This window comes from Erythrolamprus reginae, chromosome 10 (assembly GCF_031021105.1).
Source record: "Erythrolamprus reginae isolate rEryReg1 chromosome 10, rEryReg1.hap1, whole genome shotgun sequence".
Lineage (NCBI taxonomy): Eukaryota > Metazoa > Chordata > Lepidosauria > Squamata > Dipsadidae > Erythrolamprus > Erythrolamprus reginae.
In genome coordinates, this window is record NC_091959.1 from 45,236,791 (window position 1) to 45,254,792 (window position 18,002).

Consider the following 18,002-nt stretch of genomic DNA (forward strand, 5'->3'; position numbering starts at 1 on the left):
CTCTCTCTATTCTCCTCTCTCTCTCTTTTCCTCTCCTCTCTCTTTCTCTTTTCCCCTCCTCTCTCTCTTTTCCTCTCCCCCTCGCTCTCTCTCTCTTTCCCTTTTCCTCTCCTCTCTCTCTCTCTTTCCCTTTCTCTTTTCCTCTCATCCCTCTCTCCTGTTTTCCCTACCATCTATTGCTTCCAGCAGCCTCCTGCAAAGGAAACAGGTTGTGGCCTGGGTGGAGTGAGTGTGAGAAATAACTCAGCTTTTCCAACATCAAGCTCATCAGCTGTGGCGGAAGCACAGACCATCCGAAAGCTGGCTTGTAGCCAGGCCATTTTCGGTGGCACAGAGGAAAGCCAAGTCCCTCCTCAGTCCTCCAGACAGTCAGCTGGCCCAATGCCCGGCTCCACCTTTGTCCGCAGAGAAGATTCCTTGCAGGGACTGTCAGCCCAAGGAGGCCGAGGAGGCGGTTGGCGGTGTCGGTTTTAACTCTCCTGCTTGGCTGACGCTGCGAGGCTTTAAACGGGCCCTCTTTAAAAACGCTTTGAAGAAACACACACACACCCAGCTGTCTTATCTTGGCCCTGCTTGACCGTTGCACATTGCAGGTAAGGCGTGGCACCCTTGCACACAGAGAGAGACATGGCAAGAAGTGGAAGGGAGGGGGGGATAGGCAGGGGGGGCTCGGGGAATGGCCAGGCTGACCTCTGCAGCTGGCGTTGGGGTGGGTGCGAGAGAGGGGGAGGTTGAGCCATAACTTGGGGTGGTGTTGCTTAACAGCTTAAATTGAACAGGTCCAAAGACGGGCTACAAGAATGGTGGAAGGTCTTAACCATAAAACATTATCAGGAAAGACTTCATGAACTCAATCTGTATAGTCTGGAGGACAGAAGGAAAAGGGGGGACATGATCGAAACATTTAAATATGTAAAGTGTTTTTAATAGGAAAGTGAACACAAAAACAAGGGGACACAATCTGAAGTTAGTTGGGGGGGAAATCAAAAGCAGCATGAGAAAATATTATTTTACTGAAAGAGTAGTAGATCCATGGAACAAACTTCCAGCAGATGTGGTTGGTAAATCCACAGTAACTGAATTTAAACATGCCTGGGATAAGCATATATCCATTGTAAGATAAAATACAGGAAATAGTATAAGGGCAGACTAGATGGACCATGAGGTCTTTTTCTGCCGTCAGTCTTCTATGTTTCTATGTTTCTTGAAGTTTGCAATTCATTTATTTATCTATTTTTCTTTCTTTCTTTCTATCTATCTATCTATCTCATCTATCTATCTATCTATCTCATCTATCTATCTATCTATCTATCATTCTATCGTTCTATCTATCTATCGTTCTATCATCTATCTATCTCATCTATCTATTTATTTATTTATCTATTTACTTACTTGCAATTCATTTATTTATTTATCTACCTTTCTTTCTTTCTATCTGTCTCATCTATCTATCCATCTATCTATCTATCTACCTACCTACCTACCTACTTACTTACTTACTTACTTACTTACCTACCTACTTATTTTATTTTTGTCGAACAAGTACAGGATTGTAGTTTGTGTAACAGTAGTAGATGCTTGGAACAAACGTCCAGCAGACATGGTTTGATCAATTATTATTAATAATAATAATGTGCTTGCGCTCTAATGAATAGAGGGGGGGTGTCTCCAATTGGAGGACCAGGCCAAAGGACTTCCTTGGGTCGTCATCCCCTGGCAAAAGGCCACTCCAACCAAGAGCAGCAATGGCCTGTTGTATCTCCACGGCTTAGAGTCACGTCCTTTGTACTCAAAGGATGACTTGGCAGAAGGAAGAACTTATGTGACTCAGCATTTCATTATTCATTATTCAAGTCTAATAAATTATTTCAACATGGGACGATAAACTGCATCGGTTTTAATGCTCAACCATCATTTTTTAGCCCACTTTAGAAACATAGAAGACTGACGGCAGAAAAAGACCTCCTGGTCCATCTAGTCTGCCCTTATACTATTTCCTGTATTTTATCTTAGGATGGATCTATGTTTATCCCTGGCATGTTTCAATTCAGTTCCTGTGGATTGACCAACCACGTCTGCTGGAAGTTTGTTCCAAGGATCTACTACTCTTTCAGTAAAGTAATATTTTCTCACGTTGCTTCTGATCTTTCCCCCAACTAACCTCAGATTTTGCCCCCTTGTTCTTGTGTTCACTTTTCTATCAAAAACACTTCCGTCCTGAAACTTATTTAACCCTTGAACATATTTAAACCTTTCGATCATGTCCCCCCTTTCCCTTCTGTCCTCCAGACTATACAGATTGAGGTCATTAAGTCTTTCCTGGTAAGTTTTATGCTTAAGACCTTCCACCATTTTTGTAGCCCGTCTTTGGACCCGTTCAATTATATCAATATCTTTAGTCTTGCCTCTCTCCTTTGCTTCCTGAACTTTTTTAATATAATAATAATAATATTAACAACAACAACAACAGAGTTGGAAGGGAACTTGGAGATTAGATTAGATTTATTGGATTTATATGCCGCCCCTCTCCGCAAACTCGGGGCGGCTCACAACAATGGTAAAAACAATACATAATAACAAATCCAATACCCACCAATCCAATTACAATTTTAAGCTAAAAAATTCATAAAAAACAGCCCCAGAATATTAAAAAACAAGCACACAATCAATCTAACACCAAAACCACATGGGCAAGGGGGAGATGTTTCAGTTCCCCCATGCCTGATGGCAGAGGTGGGTTTTAAGGAGTTTGCGAAAGGCAAGGAGGGTGGGGGCAATCCTAATCTCAGGGGGGAGCTGGTTCCAGAGGTTCGGAGCCGCCACAGAGAAGGCTCTTCCCCTGGGTCCCGCCAGACAACATTGTTTAGTCGACGGGACCCGGAGAAGGTCAACTCTGTGAGACCGAACCGGTCGCTGGGATTCTAGTCCAAACTCTGCTTCGGCAGGAAACCCTACACTACTTGAGACAGATGGTGATCCAACATCTGCTTAAAAACTTCCAGTGTTGGATAATTCACAACTGCTGGAGACAAGTGCTATTGTGATTGCTTTCTGACCAGATGGCAGTTGTGTAGCCTCTAAACTGACTGGCACCCATCAGGTCAACAAACTGTAATGGTGAGAAGGATAAAACAAGCAGAACCAGTTTTTTTCCTGCTGTCAGAGCAAGTAGGTGTGACTGCGGTTGTGCCAGACAGATAATTGTTAAACCTTTGAAACGTACGTGGTGGATGCCATCGGAGACTGGCAGAACGAGGCAGGAGCTGACATTCCTATAAAAAAACGCCTGGCCTGGCCTTGAATTTTGACTATTGAATGTTGTGGGCAATCTGAAGTTAGTTGGGGGTAAGATCAAAAGCAACATGAGAAAATATTATTTTACTGAAAGAGTAGTAGATCCTTGGAACAAACTTCCAGCAGACGTGGTAGATAAATCCACAGTAACTGAATTTAAACATGCCTGGGATAAACATAGATCCATCCTAAGATAAAATACTGGAAATAGTATAAGGGCAGACTAGATGGACCAGGAGGTATTTTTCTGTCGTCAATCTTCTATGTTTCTAAGGAAAGAAGGAAGGAAGGAAGGAAGGAAGGAAGGAAGGAAGGAAGGAAGGAAGGAAGGAAGAATCCACAGTAACTGAATTTAAAGATGCCTGGGATAAACATAGATCCATCCTAAGATAAAATACAGGAAATAGTATAAGGGCAGACTAGATGGACCAGGAGGTATTTTTCTGTCGTCAATCTTCTATGTTTCTAAGGAAAGAAAGAAGGAAGGAAGGAAGGAAGGAAGGAAGAATCCACAGTCACTGAATTTAAAGATGCCTGGGATAAACATAGATCCATCCTAAGATAAAATACAGGAAATAGTATAAGGGCAGACTAGATGGACCAGGAGGTCTTTTTCTGCCATCAGTCTTCTATGTTTCTATGTTTCCAAAACAGGGCAAATAGGTTATTATTTTCAGGGTGGTTGTAAGTGGGAAACGGTCAGTCAACGAACTACTATAAGTCAAGGGCTAAGCTGTATCATTCATCATTAAAATTGAGCGGGTCCAAAGACGGGCTACAAAAATGGTGGAAGGTCTTAAGCATAAAACTTATCAGGAAAGACTTCATGAACTCAACCTGTATATGCAGCAACACGAGTTGTCTTGGGTCTACCCATGTCTCTCCATCACTCCGCGGACTGCACTGTTTGCCGATTGGTTTCCGGACACAATTCAAAGTGTTGGTGATGACCTATAAAGCCCTACATGGCATCGGACCAGATTACCTACAGGACCGTCTGCCGCATAAATCCCTGCGGTGGGTGAGGTCCCACAGAGTTGGCCTTCTCCAGGGGCCTAGGGGAAGAGCCTTCTCTGTGGCGGCCCCGGCCCTCTGGAATCAGCTCCCCCCAGAGATTCATACTGCCCCCACCCTCCTCGCCTTCTGCAAGAGCCTCCAGACCCATCTATGTCACCAGGCCCGGGGCAATTAGACCTTGCCCCTCTGACCAATAAATGTAATGTATGGTGTGATTGGACTGTACGATTGTGTATTACATTGGGGTTTTTAGTTGTTTTTTTTAATTATTAGATTTATGCTACATGTTTATGTCTGTATCTACTCTGTGAGCCGGCCCGAGTCTTCAGAGAGGGGTGGCATACAAATATAATATATTATTATTATTATTATTATTATTATTATTATTATTATTATTATTATACAATATCGTTTTGCGGGACCCAGGAGAAGAGCCTTCTCTGTGGCGGCCCCGACCCTCTGGAACCAGCTCCCCCCCGGAGATTAGAACTGCCCCCACCCTCCTTGCCTTTCGTAAAGTTCTTCAGATCCATCTCTGCCATCAGGCATGGGGGAACTGACACATCTCCCCCGGACCTATACAGTTTATACATGGTATGTTTGTGTGTATGTTTGTTTTTAATAATGGGGTTTTTAGTGTTTTTTAAATTATTAGATTTGTTTTTTACATTGTTCTTGTTATTGTTGTGAGCCGCCCCGAGTCTACGGAGAGGGGCGGCATACAAATCTAATAAATAATAATAATAATAATAATAATAATAATAATAATAATAATAATCTGGAGGACAGAAGGGAAAGGGAGGACACGATCAAAACATTTAAATATGTTAAAGGGTGAAATAAGGTTCAGGAGGGAAGTGTTTTTAATAGGAAAGTGAGCACAAGAACAAGGGGGCACAATTTGAGGCCAAAAAAAAGCAAATCCCACTATTTGAGAAGCACTGTTTTATGGAATGAACCCTGTTCTTGGCTCAACTCAACGGAGACGTTAAGTTAAAAAACAAAATGTAATGGGATGCTTCTTTAAATTGATTTAATTTAATTAATGGGTTTGCACCAGGCAAAAGCTCCACTTAATTTATTTATTTTTAAAGGCACACATTCCAACGAGATACCGTTGGTTTGCAGGAGAGGCAGACGGTAGATGGCATAAACCAGATCCAATCTTCACGTTTAAGAAGGTTCAAAGTTTTGTCTGTAGCCTGCCCCTCCCAATCCAAACAGGATATTCACCATAAGGTTTTGTTTTCTTTTGTCTTCTTTCCCTGAATGTTGACTTGCGTTTTGAAAATTCAGTAATTTCAGGAGCATGTCTCATTGTATAGTGTCTGCACAAACGCATCCGTCCTCAAGAATTACTAATGGCTAGGCACGTTTCGGGATGCGACCAAAGGAATGGGTCAGGAAGAACAATGAGTGAAACTTCTTGCCTCCAGAAGTTGTAAGTGCACCATCACTGGAGATTTTCAACCATAGACTGGAGAGCTATTGGTTTGGAATGGTATAATAGCAGAGCAATAGCATTTAGACTTATTTGCAACTTCATAGTGCTTTTACAACCCTCTCTAAGTGGTTTAGAAAAGTCAGCCTCTTGACCCCAAGAAGGAAGGAAGGAAGGAAGGAAGGAAGGAAGGAAGGAAGGAAGGAAGGAAGGAAGGAAAGGAAGGAAGGAAGGAAGGAATAATGGTATAATAGCAGAGCAATAGCATTTAGACTTATTTGCAACTTCATAGTGCTTTTACAACCCTCTCTAAGTGGTTTAGAAAAGTCAGCCTCTTGACCCCAAGAAGGAAGGAAGGAAGGAAGGAAGGAAGGAAGGAAGGAAGGAAGGAAGGAAGGAAGGTATAATGGCATAATAGCAGAGCAATAGCATTTAGACTTATTTACTGCTTCAGTGCTTTTACAGCCCTCTATAAATGGTTTAGAATAGTCAGCCTCTTGACCCAAGGAAGGAAGGAAGGAAGGAAGGAAGGAAGGAAGGAAGGAAGGAAGGAAGGAAGGAAGGAATAATGGTATAATAGCAGAGCAATAGCATTTAGACTTGTATACCACTTCCTAGTGCTTTTACAATGCTCTCTAAGCGGTTTACAGAATCATCCTCTTGCCCCCAACAATCTGGGTTCTCATTTGACCCACCTTGGAAGGATGGAAGGCTGAGTCAACCTTGAGTCAGGAAGGAAGGAAGGAAGGAAGGAAGGAAGGAAGGAAGGAAGGAAGGAAGGAAGGAAGGAAGGAAGGAAGGAAGGAAGGAAGGAAGGTGTTCTGTCGGGCTCTCTGGCAGACTCCTCCCAAAAATTCACAGGTACAAATTTCAAACACACACGTTTGAAAATTCAAAACAATGTTCTTTATAATGAAAAGTCACTTAAACCAAGCCCTCTTTTGGGATAGCAAAGAGCACTGTCTCCAAACAAACTGGTAATTTGTACAAGTCCCTTATCAGTTCTGTGATACTTAGCTTGCAGCTGTGAGGCAATTCACAGTCCTTCTTTCACAAAGTGAAACACACTTGGCTCTGGTTTAGTTTCAAAGTGGGGAAAAATCAGCACACAAAGGTCGAAGTCAGCAAAGCAGGCATGAAACACAACGATCAGATAATCCTCCACAATGGCCAAACCCACAGGCTGCTATTTATAGCAGCCTCACTAATGACCACAGCCCCACCCAACCACAGGTGGCCTCATTTTCTTTGATAATAATCTCTCAGTTGTTGCTGCCTATGCATCGCTCTCCGCATGCGTGGCTGTATCATTAACTCTTGTTCCGAATCCAAGGAGGAGCTAGAGAACTGATCTCCTTCTGAGCTGTCTGCCCCACTCTCCTCCTCCCTGTCACTCATGTCTTCTTGGTCAGAGGAGCCTTCATCAGCAGATTCCATGGGGGGGGGGCACAACAGGTCTGCAGCATGTGGATGTCTCCCCCACATCCACAGTCCTTGGGGCAGGAGCAGGGCCAGAGCTAACCACAACAGAAGGAAGGAATGGAATGTTTGTATGGAATGTTTGTGTGTATGTTTTTATATAAGGGTTTTTTTAGATTTTTAATGTTAAATTGTTATTTTAGACTTAATATTAGATTTGTCATTGTATACTGTTTTATCACTGCTGTGAGCCGCCCCGAGTCTGCGGAGAGGGGCGGCATACAAATCTAATAAATAATAATAATAATAATAATAATAATAATAATAATAATAATAATAAGAGGAAGGAGGGAGGGAGGGAGGGAGGAAGAGAAGAAACTGACGTTTCTTCGTGTCCGCGCATCATGTTGTTTAGAAAAAAATATATGGTATATATATCAATGCTTTCCTGAGTCTCAATCCCTCGAGGGGAGCAGAGATCAAAGGGCCCACCACACCCCTGTGTTCTTAGCAAATGGCTTGCACGCTCTTGCTTCTATTTCTCCATCTAGGCAATAATTAATATCTGCTTGGCCAGCCCTTTGCTTTTCGTCATTTTCGCAATCCCCGTAGAAACTTCCCAAGCGTCTTCTCGCAAATGAAACCGAGATTGTTGCACTACGAAGAAGCATTGCGTTGTAGGAAAGTAAACACAAGGACAAGGGGCCACAATCTGAGGTGAGTTGGGGGGAAAGATCAGAAGCAACATGAAAAAAATATTATTTGACTGAAAGAGTCGTAGATGCTTGGAACAAACTTCCAGCAGACGTGGTTTGGTCAATCCACGGGAACTGAATGTAAACATGCCTGGGATAAACATAGATCCATCCTAAGAGAAAAAGCAGGAAATAGTATAAGGGCAGACTAGATGGACCAGGAGGTCTTTTTCTGCCGTCAATCTTCTATGTTTCTATGTTTCTAGGCAGATAGGCAGTTCCTTTTCTGGGCCCTATCCTTAAGCAGAGATTAAGGGTATGTATTTATTTATTTATTTGTTTGTTTGTTTGTTTGTTTGTTTGTTTATCAGATTTGTATGCTGCCCCTCTCCGCAGACTCAGGGCGGCTAACAGCAATAATAATACAATGTAAACAAATCTAATACAGTGGAACCCCGACATAAGAGCTGCTCTACTTAAGAGCAACTCGAGATAAGAGCTGGGAGGGGAGAGATATTTTTGTTCTACTTACAAGCCCAAATTCGAGATACAAGCGCCAAGGAGCTGTCTCCTGAAGCCAAACGCTAACTTCCGCGTTCGGCTTCAGGAGACAGCTGCGAAGCGGCGCGCGTGTTTTAAAAGGTTGCAGCCGGCCTGGGGGGCTCGGGGGGGTGCTTGCAGCTTTCTTTCTTGCTCTTTTTCTTTCTCTCTTTTACCTTCCCTTCCTCTATTTCTTCTTTTCTTTCTCCTTCCCACCTTCTTCCCTCCCTCCCTCCCTTCACTCATTCCTCTCTTACTCTCCCCTTTCATAAGTTTCCTTGCTTCCTTCCTCTGTTCCTGTCCCTTCCCCCTTTCTTTCTTTCTTTCTTTCTTTCTTTCTTTCTTTCTTTCTTTCTTTCTTGCTCTTTTTCTTTCTCTCTTTTACCTTCCCTTCCTCTATTTCTTCTTTTCTTTCTCCTTCCCACCTTCTTCCCTCCCTCCCTCCCTTCACTCATTCCTCTCTTACTCTCCCCTTTCATAAGTTTCCTTGCTTCCTTCCTCTGTTCCTGTCCCTTCCCTCTTTCCTTCCTTCCTTCCCACCCTTCGTCCATTCATTCACCCATTCCTCTCTTGATCGCTTAAAGCCGGTCCCTGGTGCAAAAAGGGTTGGGGACCTCTGTCCTACAGGATTGGGTGGCAGAGAAGTTGAACATATGTAAAATTTAAAAGTTTAAGAAAGTTTACAAGTTAAGTGAAAGAAACTTCATATTCATTTATATGTACATGTACATTTCTTCATTAAAAACATGTCTTTCTGCATAATTTAGACTAACTTTGTGAGTTTTTTGAGGGCTGGAACCAATTAAAATTATTTACATTAATTCCTATGGGGAAAAGTCGTTCGAGATAAGAGCTGCTCAACTTAAGAGCCCAGGTCCGGAACGAATTAAACTCGTATCTCGAGGTACCACTGTATTTAAGTTAATTTAAAACCCCAATTTAGAAACCAATCATACATACTGACATACCATGCATAAATTTTATAAGCCTAGGGGGAGGGAAAGTCTCAATTCCCCCATGCCTGATGACAGAGGTGGGTTTTAAGGAGCTTACGAAAGGCAAGGAGGGTGGGGGCAACTCTGATATCTGGGGGGAGTTGGTTCCAAAGGGTCAGGGCCGCCACAGAGAAGGCTCTTCCCCTGGGTCCCACCAAACGACATTGTTTAGTTGATGGGACCCGGAGAAGGCCCACTCTGTGGGACCTAACTGGTCGCTGGGATTCGTGCGGCAGGAGGCGGTCTCAGAGATATTCTGGTCCGATGCCATGAAGGGCTTTAAAGGTCATAACCAACACTTTGAATTGTGACCGGCAATTGATCGGCAACCAATGCAGACTGCGGAGTGTGGGTATAACATGGGCATACCTGGGGAAGCCCATGACTGCTCTCGCAGCTGCATCCTAAGAAAAAATACAGGAAGTAGTATAAGGGCAGACTAGATGGACTTTTTCTGCTGTCAATCTTCTCTGTTTCTATGTTTCTAGGCAGATAGGCAGTTCCTTTTCTGGGCCCTATCCTTAAGCAGAGATGAAGGGCATCTGTCCTTGGCATCTTGCTTTCCATGAGAGGGCCTTTATAAAAATAAAATAAAAATCAATTTCAGAGGATGCAATCTGTCCAATTTTTATTTTTTTATTTTAAACTAAACCGAAAGCAGCTGTAGCACTTAAGTAAATAGCCATACTTTGCAAAGGCAATTCACAGAAATATCCAGGAAAGCAGAGGACAACTTCAGACATCTGCATGGCTATATCCATTTTTGTCTTTATGATCTGTTTCAATCAGCATAGAGCGGGAAGGGACCTTAGAGATCATTTAGTCCAACCCCTTGCCCAAGCAGTAGACTCTACACCAGTGATGGCAAACCTTTTTTTCCTCCGGTGCTGAAAAAGCATTCGTGTCCACACCCATCATTCAATACCCTCCCTGTCACCTAGGTCAGTGTTTCCCAACCTTGGCCACTTGAACGTATCTGGACTTCAACTCCCAGAATTTCCCAGGCAGCGGATTAGCCCAAAATCATCCAGTCGGCTTTCATGGCTAAATCAAGACTAGAACTCATATAAGTTTTGCCCAGGTTCGCCTGGTGCACCAGTTGCGGCCCTATTTGGACAGGGAGTCATTGCTCACAGTCACTCATGCCCTCATCACCTCGAGGTTCGATTACTGCAACGCTCTCTACATGGGGCTACCTTTGAAAACTTCAAATCGTACAGAACGCAGCCTCAAGAGCCATCGTGGGACTTCCAAGATTTGCCCATTTTTCCTCAACACTCCGTGGCTTGCATTGGCTGCCGATCAGTTTCCGGTCACAATTCAAAGTGTTGGTCATGACCTTTAAACCCCTACATGGCTTTGGACCAGACTATCTCCGGAACCGCCTGCTACCGCACGAATCCCAGCGACCGATAAGGTCCCACAGAGTTGGCCTTCTCTGGGTCCCGTCGACTAAACAATGTCGTTTGGTGGGCCCCAGGGGAAGAGCCTTCTCTGTGGCGGCCCCGGCCCTCTGGAACCAACTCCCCCTGGAGATTAGAATTGCCCCCACCCTCCCTGTCTTTCGGAAACTACTCAAGACTCATTTATACCGCCAGGCATGGGGGAGTTGAGATATTCCTTCCCCCTAGGCCATTACAAGTTATGCATGGTATGTTTGTGTGTATGTTTGGTTTTATAATAATGGTTTTTAGTTGTTTTATTATTGGATTGTCACATGCTGTTTTTATCATTGTTGTTAGCCACCCCGAGTCTATGGAGAGGGGCGGCATACAAATCCATTAAATAATAATAATAATAATAATAATAATAATAATAATAATAATAATAATTATTATTATTATTATTATTATTATTATTATTAACCTCAAAGGGAATCAAGCCAGAACAAAGAAATGGGCAGGATCTCATCTCCTACCCCCAACTCATTGACGCCCCACCTATCCACATTTCACCTACATTCAATTCAATGTGCAGTGAAATCCAAATCAGATTAAATAACCGCTCTGGAGCCCATCGAAGGGGGATTTAGCTCATGTCTTTAACCAAATGCAATCAGTACCCTGCATTGCTGGACAAAACTGCGAGTTTGCCGAATGAAGAATTTTGCAAAACAGGCTTCTGTTTTGGGAATTAATCAATTAATTAATTGATTTATTATTTGGACTTAATATGCCACCCCGCTCCCAGAGGACTGGTTGTCGTTGTTGGGGGAAGTTAGTTAGTTAGTTGGTTGGTTGGTTGGTTGGTTAGTAAGTTCATGTATGTATGTATGTATGTATGTATGTATGTATGTATGTATGTATGTATGTATTCATTCATTCATTCATTCATTCATTCATTCATTCATTCATTCATTTATCCTTTTATTCAATTTCTATGCCGCCCTTCTCCTTGGACTCAGGACAGCTCACAGTAAAGGCAAATGCAAAACAAACAAACAAACAAAACCCACATGTAGACAGTGTTTTTAATAGGAAAGTGAACACAAGAACAGGGGGATGCAATCTGAAGTTAGTTGGGGGAAAGATCAAAAGCGACACGAGAAAATATTATTTTACTGAAATAGTAGTAGATCCTTGGAACAAACTTCCAGCAGACGTGGTTGGTATATCCACAGAAACTGAATTTAAACATGCCTGGGATAAACATAGATCCATCCTAAGATAAAATACAGGAAATAGTATAAGGGCAGACTAGATGGATCAGGAGGTATTTTTCTGCCGTCAATCTATGTTTCTATGTTTCCAAGGAAGGGAAGGAAGGAAGGAAGGAAGGAAGGAAGGAAGGAAGGAAGGAAGGAAGGAAGGAAGGAAGGAAGGAAGGAAGAATCCACAGTCACTGAATGTATACATGCCTGGGATAAACATATATCCATCCTAAGATAAAATACAGGAAATAGTATAAGGGCAGACTAGATGGATCAAGAGATCTTTTTCTGCGGTCAGTCTTCTATGTTTCTATGTTTCTAAACCTAAAAACCCTTAAAAATCCCAATTTTCAAACCAAGCATCTACCATATTAATCCTATCATATATAGATATATACACTGCTCAAAAAAATAAAGGCAACACTCAAAGAACCCATCCTAGATCTGAATGAATGAAATATCCATTCACTCCTCCACTCGAAATAGAATACCCTATGAGACTAGACTTTCAATCCTGGGCCTAGAAAGTTTAGAACTAAGACACCTTAAACAAGATCTAAGTATTGCCCACAAGATCATATGCTGCAACGTCCTGCCTGTCGGCGACTACTTCAGCTTCAACCACAACAACACAAGAGCACACAACAGATTTAAACTTAATATTAACCGCTCCAAACTTAACCGTAAAAAATATGACTTCAGTAACCAAGTTGTCGAAGTGTGGAACTCATTACCAGACTCCATAGTGTCATCCCCAAACCCCAAACCCTTTACCCTTAGATTATCTACGGTTGACCTATCCAGATTCCTAAGAGGTCAGTAAGGGGTGAGTACAATTGCACTAGAGTGCCTTCCGTCCCCTGTCCTATTGCTTTCCTATATCTCCTATACCATTCTTCTATTCCTATATCTCTTCTTCTATTCCTTCATTGATATGTTCTATTACTATACCTTCTTTTCTATTATTTCTTAGATATATATTTACTATGAGTATCTCCTCTATAACCTTCATCATGTATTTTACTATGTGTATATAGATATATACCCACTAAAACCCTCATTGTGTATTGGACTAAATAAATAAATATTCTCATTGAATCCTTTGTTCTGTGCAAAGTTGAATGTGCTGACAACGGAAGGAAATTGCGCCCAAGCATTTAGAAGAATCCAGCACGATTCTCCTAACACCCCAAGCTAATAATAGACCGCTTGCTAAGCTCAACGTGCTTTTAAAAAAATACAGGAGGGAAAGAGGGAGGGATTGAAAAAAAAAGGAGAGGCAAGCCAAGTCTAAACTTGGGATTCCTGTTAGCAAAGCAGGCAGGCAGGCAGGCAGTCCCTTGGGGATGAGGTCAGCCCATTGCAGGCTCTCCAAAAATACAACCGGTGGGGCGGGTTGCGACAGCCTCCTCCTTCCCTCCTCTCCCCCCCCCCTCTCTCCCGAGCCTTGCCTATAAATAGGGGGGGCAAAGTTTGGAAGTTTAGCGAAGTTTCTCGGCTGGTCCCAGCCGGTTTATTTAAGCTTCTGTCTGGCACGGAGGGCTGCCTTCAATCCGGAGCGAAAAGGAAAAACTCTGCCTCTTCTTTAGTTTTCTTTTTTTCCCTTCATTTGGGGAGGGGTCGGTTCTGGAATCCCAAAGGTGGTTTTTTGCCCCCCACCCGCCAGGAAAAGAAAGAAAGAAAAGGCAACCGGGTTTTGGAGGGGTTTTTTTTCCCTTGAAAACGTTTCGCTACTATTCTGAAATGGCTTTTTTTGTTGGTCGGTTCTGAACTTCAGTTTTGTCGGTTCGGTTTGGACTCCTCCAAAACTTTCGGAAAGAATTTCAGGGTGGGGGTTGTTTATTTTTATTTTTTTTAAAATTCCGACTTGGCAAGGAGAAGACAAGCAGATTGATTTTCGTCCCGGACAAACAGGAGAGAAAAGGTCTTTCTTGCTTTTTTCTTTCTTTCTTTCTCTCTCTCTTTCTTTCTTTCTTTCCTTCCTTCCTTCCAGCTTTCTTTCTTTCTTTTCTTACTTTCTTTCTCCCAGCCTTCTTTCTTTCTTTCTTTTTCTTTTTTCTTTCTTTCTTTCCTTCTTTCTTTTTCCTTTCTTTCTTTTTTATTTCTTTCCTTCCTTCAAGCCTTCTTTCTTTTTCTTTTTTCTTTTTTCTTCCTTCCTTTCTTTCCTTCCTTTCTTCCAGCCTGCTTTCTTTCTTTCTTTCTTTCTTTTTTCCTTTCTTCCAGTCTTCTTTCTTTTTCTTTTTTCTTTCTTTCTTTCCTTCCTTCCCTCCTTCCTTCCAGCCTTCTTTCTTTCTTTCTTTCTTCCCTTCTTTCTTTTCTTTTTCCTTCCTTCCTTCCTTATTTGTTTGTTTGTTTGTTGGTTTATTCTTTCTGCAAACATTTGGAAAACTTTCTCTATCTCTCTTTTTATTTTTATTATAGTTTCCTCCCATTGAACCTTCTCTCAGGATGGCTGAAAACCAGATCCCGTTCTCCTGCTACCCCGGCCGCCATCGGAATCTCCGAGATCCCTTCAGGGAATCCGGCTTGTCTTCCCGCCTGCTGGACGAGGACTTTAACATGTCCCCTTTCCCCGGAGATCTGACCGCCAACTGGCCGGATTGGGCCCGCTCGCCCCTCACCGCCGGCTGGGGAAGCCCCCTGAGATCTGGGATGCCCCGAAGCAGCGGCTTCTCCCCTCCAGGCTACGGGTCACGTTTTGGGGCTCACCCCGAATTTCGATCCGCCAGCCCCCCGGCTTTTTCGGGCGAGCCTTGGAAAGTCTGCGTCAACGTGCAGAGTTTTAAACCCGAAGAGCTGTCGGTCAAGACCAAGGAGGGTTACGTGGAGGTGTCCGGTGAGCAACTATTTTTGTTTATTTATTTATTTAATTTATTTATTTTGTCCAATACACAACGAGGGTTTTAGTGGGTATATATATCTATATATACATAGTAAAATACATGATGAAGGTTATAGAGGAGATACTCATAGTAAAATATATCTAAGAAATAATAGAAAAGAAGATATAGTAATAGGACATATCAATGAAAGAATAGAAGAAGAGATATAGGAATAGAAGAAAGGAATAGGAGATATAGGAGAGCAATAGGACAGGGGACGGAAGGCACTCTAGTGCACTTGTACTCGCCCCTTTCTTTCTTGTGTTGGGTTTGTGTTTGTCTCTGTGTGTGTCAAGGTTCCAGGTAGCATCCAAGCTAAATCGGAGTCCAAAATACAGTGGCACCTCTACTTACGAACTTAATTCGTTCCGTGACCAGGTTCTTAGAAAAGTTTGTAAGAAGAAGACCTTTTTCCCATAGGAATCAATGTAAAAGCAAATAATGTGTGCGATTGGGGAAACCCCAGGGAGGGTGGAGGCCCTGTTTCCTCCCAGGAGATTCCTAGAGAGGCCCCACGGAGGCTTCTCCTCACCTTTTCCGGCCCTGTTTCTTCCCAGGAGATTCCTAGAGAGGGCCCACGGAGGCTTCTCCCTGCCTTTTCCGGCCCTGTTTCCTCCCAGGAGATTCTAGAGAGGCCCCACGGAGGCTTCTCCCTGCCTTTTCCAGCCCTGTTTCCTCCCAGGAGATTCCTAGAGAAGCCCCACGGAGGCTTCTCCCTGCCTTTTCCAGCCCTGTTTCCTCCCAGGAGATTCTAGAGAGGCCCCACGTAGGCTTCTCCCTGCCTTTTCCAGCCCTGTTTCCTCCCAGGAGATTCTAGAGAGGCCCCACGGAGGCTTCTCCCTGCCTTTTCCGGCCCTGTTTCCTCCCAGGAGATTCTAGAGAGGCCCCACAGAGGCTTCTCCCTGCCTTTTCCAGCCCTGTTTCCTCCCAGGAGATTCCTAGAGAAGCCCCACGGAGGCTTCTCCCTGCCTTTTCCAGCCCTGTTTCCTCCCAGGAGATTCTAGAGAGGCCCCACGTAGGCTTCTCCCTGCCTTTTCCAGCCCTGTTTCCTCCCAGGAGATTCTAGAGAGGCCCCACGGAGGCTTCTCCCTGCCTTTTCCAGCCCTGTTTCCTCCCAGGAGATTCTAGAGAGGCCCCACAGAGGCTTCTCCTCACCTTTTCCAGCCCTGTTTCCTCCCAGGAGATTCCCAGAGAGGCCCCACGGAGGCTTCACCCTGCCTTTTCCGGTTATAGTTTCGGAGGCTCGGGTTTGTAAGTGGAAAATAGTTCTTGAGAAGAGGCAAAAAAATATTGAACACCTGGTTCTGATCTAGAAAAGTTTGTAAGTAGAGGAGTTCTTGGGTAGAGGTACCACTGTTCTCCTCAAAGCTCCAATTTATTGCCGGAGCCAGCCTGGTAACCTACCACTGGGAAACCTGACTCTGCATTTCCCACCTAGTGGAAATTCCACAAACTTGTCACGTTGCCCACCCAGATTGTGCCAGCGTGGCCGGTCCTCCTTCCACTTCCGCCCAGGTGCGTGGGCACAGGAGAGCCTTGAACCCCTCAAAAGAATGCTTTTTTGCATCTTTTCCCTTCTGAAAAATCACCCCTCCCAAGTTCCCATCAATGTCAGGCCTTCTATAGATAGAAACATAGAAACCTAGAAGATTGACAGCAGAAAGAGACCTCCTGGTCCATCTAGTCTGCCCTTATGCTATTTCCTGTATTTTATCTTAGGGTGGATCTATGTTTATCCCAAGCATGTTTCAATTCAGTGACTGTGGATTTACCAACCACGTCTGCTGGAAGTTTGTTCCAAGCATCTGCTACTCTTTCAGTCAAATAATATTTTCTCTCGAGGCTTCTTATCTTTCCCCCAACTAACCTCAGATTGTGCCCCTTTGTTCTTGGGTTCACTTTCCTATTAAAAATACTTCCCTCCTGAACCTTATATATAACCTATACATATATATATGTATATATATTTGTTTTCGTAGATTTTCACGGGTACAGATATGACTGTCTTGGTATATTCGGGTTTCTTCCCGTGTAGGATTTAGAAATTTCTGGCGACGTTTCGATGAGGTCCCACTCGTCATTTTCAGGCTGGTGTTTCTGTCCTTGTTCTAGTTTGCCCTAGAACAAGGACAGAAGCACCAGCCTGAAGATGACGAGTGGGACCCATAGTTCCCTCTAAGCTGAGCAGTGAGCAATCGCTCACTTAAAAATCATCATCAACTCAGAGTTTTCCAAACCTGCCCAGAAGCCGAGAGGGAAATAGTGAGAGGGAAGGAGAGAGAGAGGAAGAGATAGAAACAGATAGAAAAAAGAGAGGGAGGAAAAGAGAAAGAAAAAGAATGGGAGTAAGGAAGAGAGAAAGAAAATCAAAATCTAGTTTGAAACTAGCTCAACTATTTAAGTGGCATTTTGATATTGATAGAGTTGCCCTATTATGAGCTCACTGTTATAGACACACAGTACAGTATTTTATTTTGAAATTATCTGAGGCAAAACAGGGTTTGTTTGTTCGTTCGTTCGTTTATTTATTTATTTATTTATTTATTTATTTATTTATTTATTTATTTATTTATTTATTTATTTATTTATTTATTTATTTATTTATTTATTTAATATTTCTGTGCCGCCCAGTCCTAAAGGGACTGCCACTCAGACACTATACTTTTCCGCCCACCCCCAAAAAAAATTAGAGGGAACACTGGTGGGACCTCGTCGAAACGTCGCCAGAAATTTCTAAATCCTACACAGGAAGAAACCCGAATATACCAAGAATGTATATGTACATATATATACCTTATATAATCCTATCCTGGGATTTACCACGGCATAGGAAATATTAACAGTTCTCTTCTCCTGCCTTCATTTTCAAGTCACAAATGTGTTTATTTATTTATTAGATTTCTATGCCGCCCCTCTCCGTAGACTCGGGGCGGCTACTTTTACAGTTTAAAAACTCACGGCAAATGAGACGGATCCAGAATGTATTTCTTGCCAATGCCAAGGCACAAAATAAGCTTTTAGAAGAAGCGCCCCCTTGTCTATTTTTTTTTTAAAAAACCCATGATTGCT

General features: G+C 43.1%; 1 protein-coding gene across 6 annotated transcripts in view; it reads left to right on the forward strand.

Annotated features, from left to right (window-relative positions):
• Nucleotides 1-233: 233 nt before the first annotated feature.
• The window catches only part of HSPB8 (heat shock protein family B (small) member 8), a 32,205-nt gene continuing 14,436 nt past the window's right edge, over nucleotides 234-18,002 (forward strand). Inside the window, exons 1-3 of one of the 6 annotated variants that reach the window (XM_070763119.1) lie at nucleotides 234-593; nucleotides 7,723-7,888; nucleotides 14,473-14,887. In XM_070763119.1, the coding sequence (XP_070619220.1) occupies nucleotides 14,500-14,887 (388 nt within the window). In that variant the 5' untranslated portion in view covers nucleotides 234-593; nucleotides 7,723-7,888; nucleotides 14,473-14,499. Of the gene's footprint in view, nucleotides 594-7,722; nucleotides 7,889-8,132; nucleotides 8,183-13,373; nucleotides 13,976-14,472; nucleotides 14,888-18,002 lie in introns of those variants that run through there. The other 5 variants (XM_070763121.1, XM_070763117.1, XM_070763116.1 and 2 more) reach the window with 5 other exon arrangements.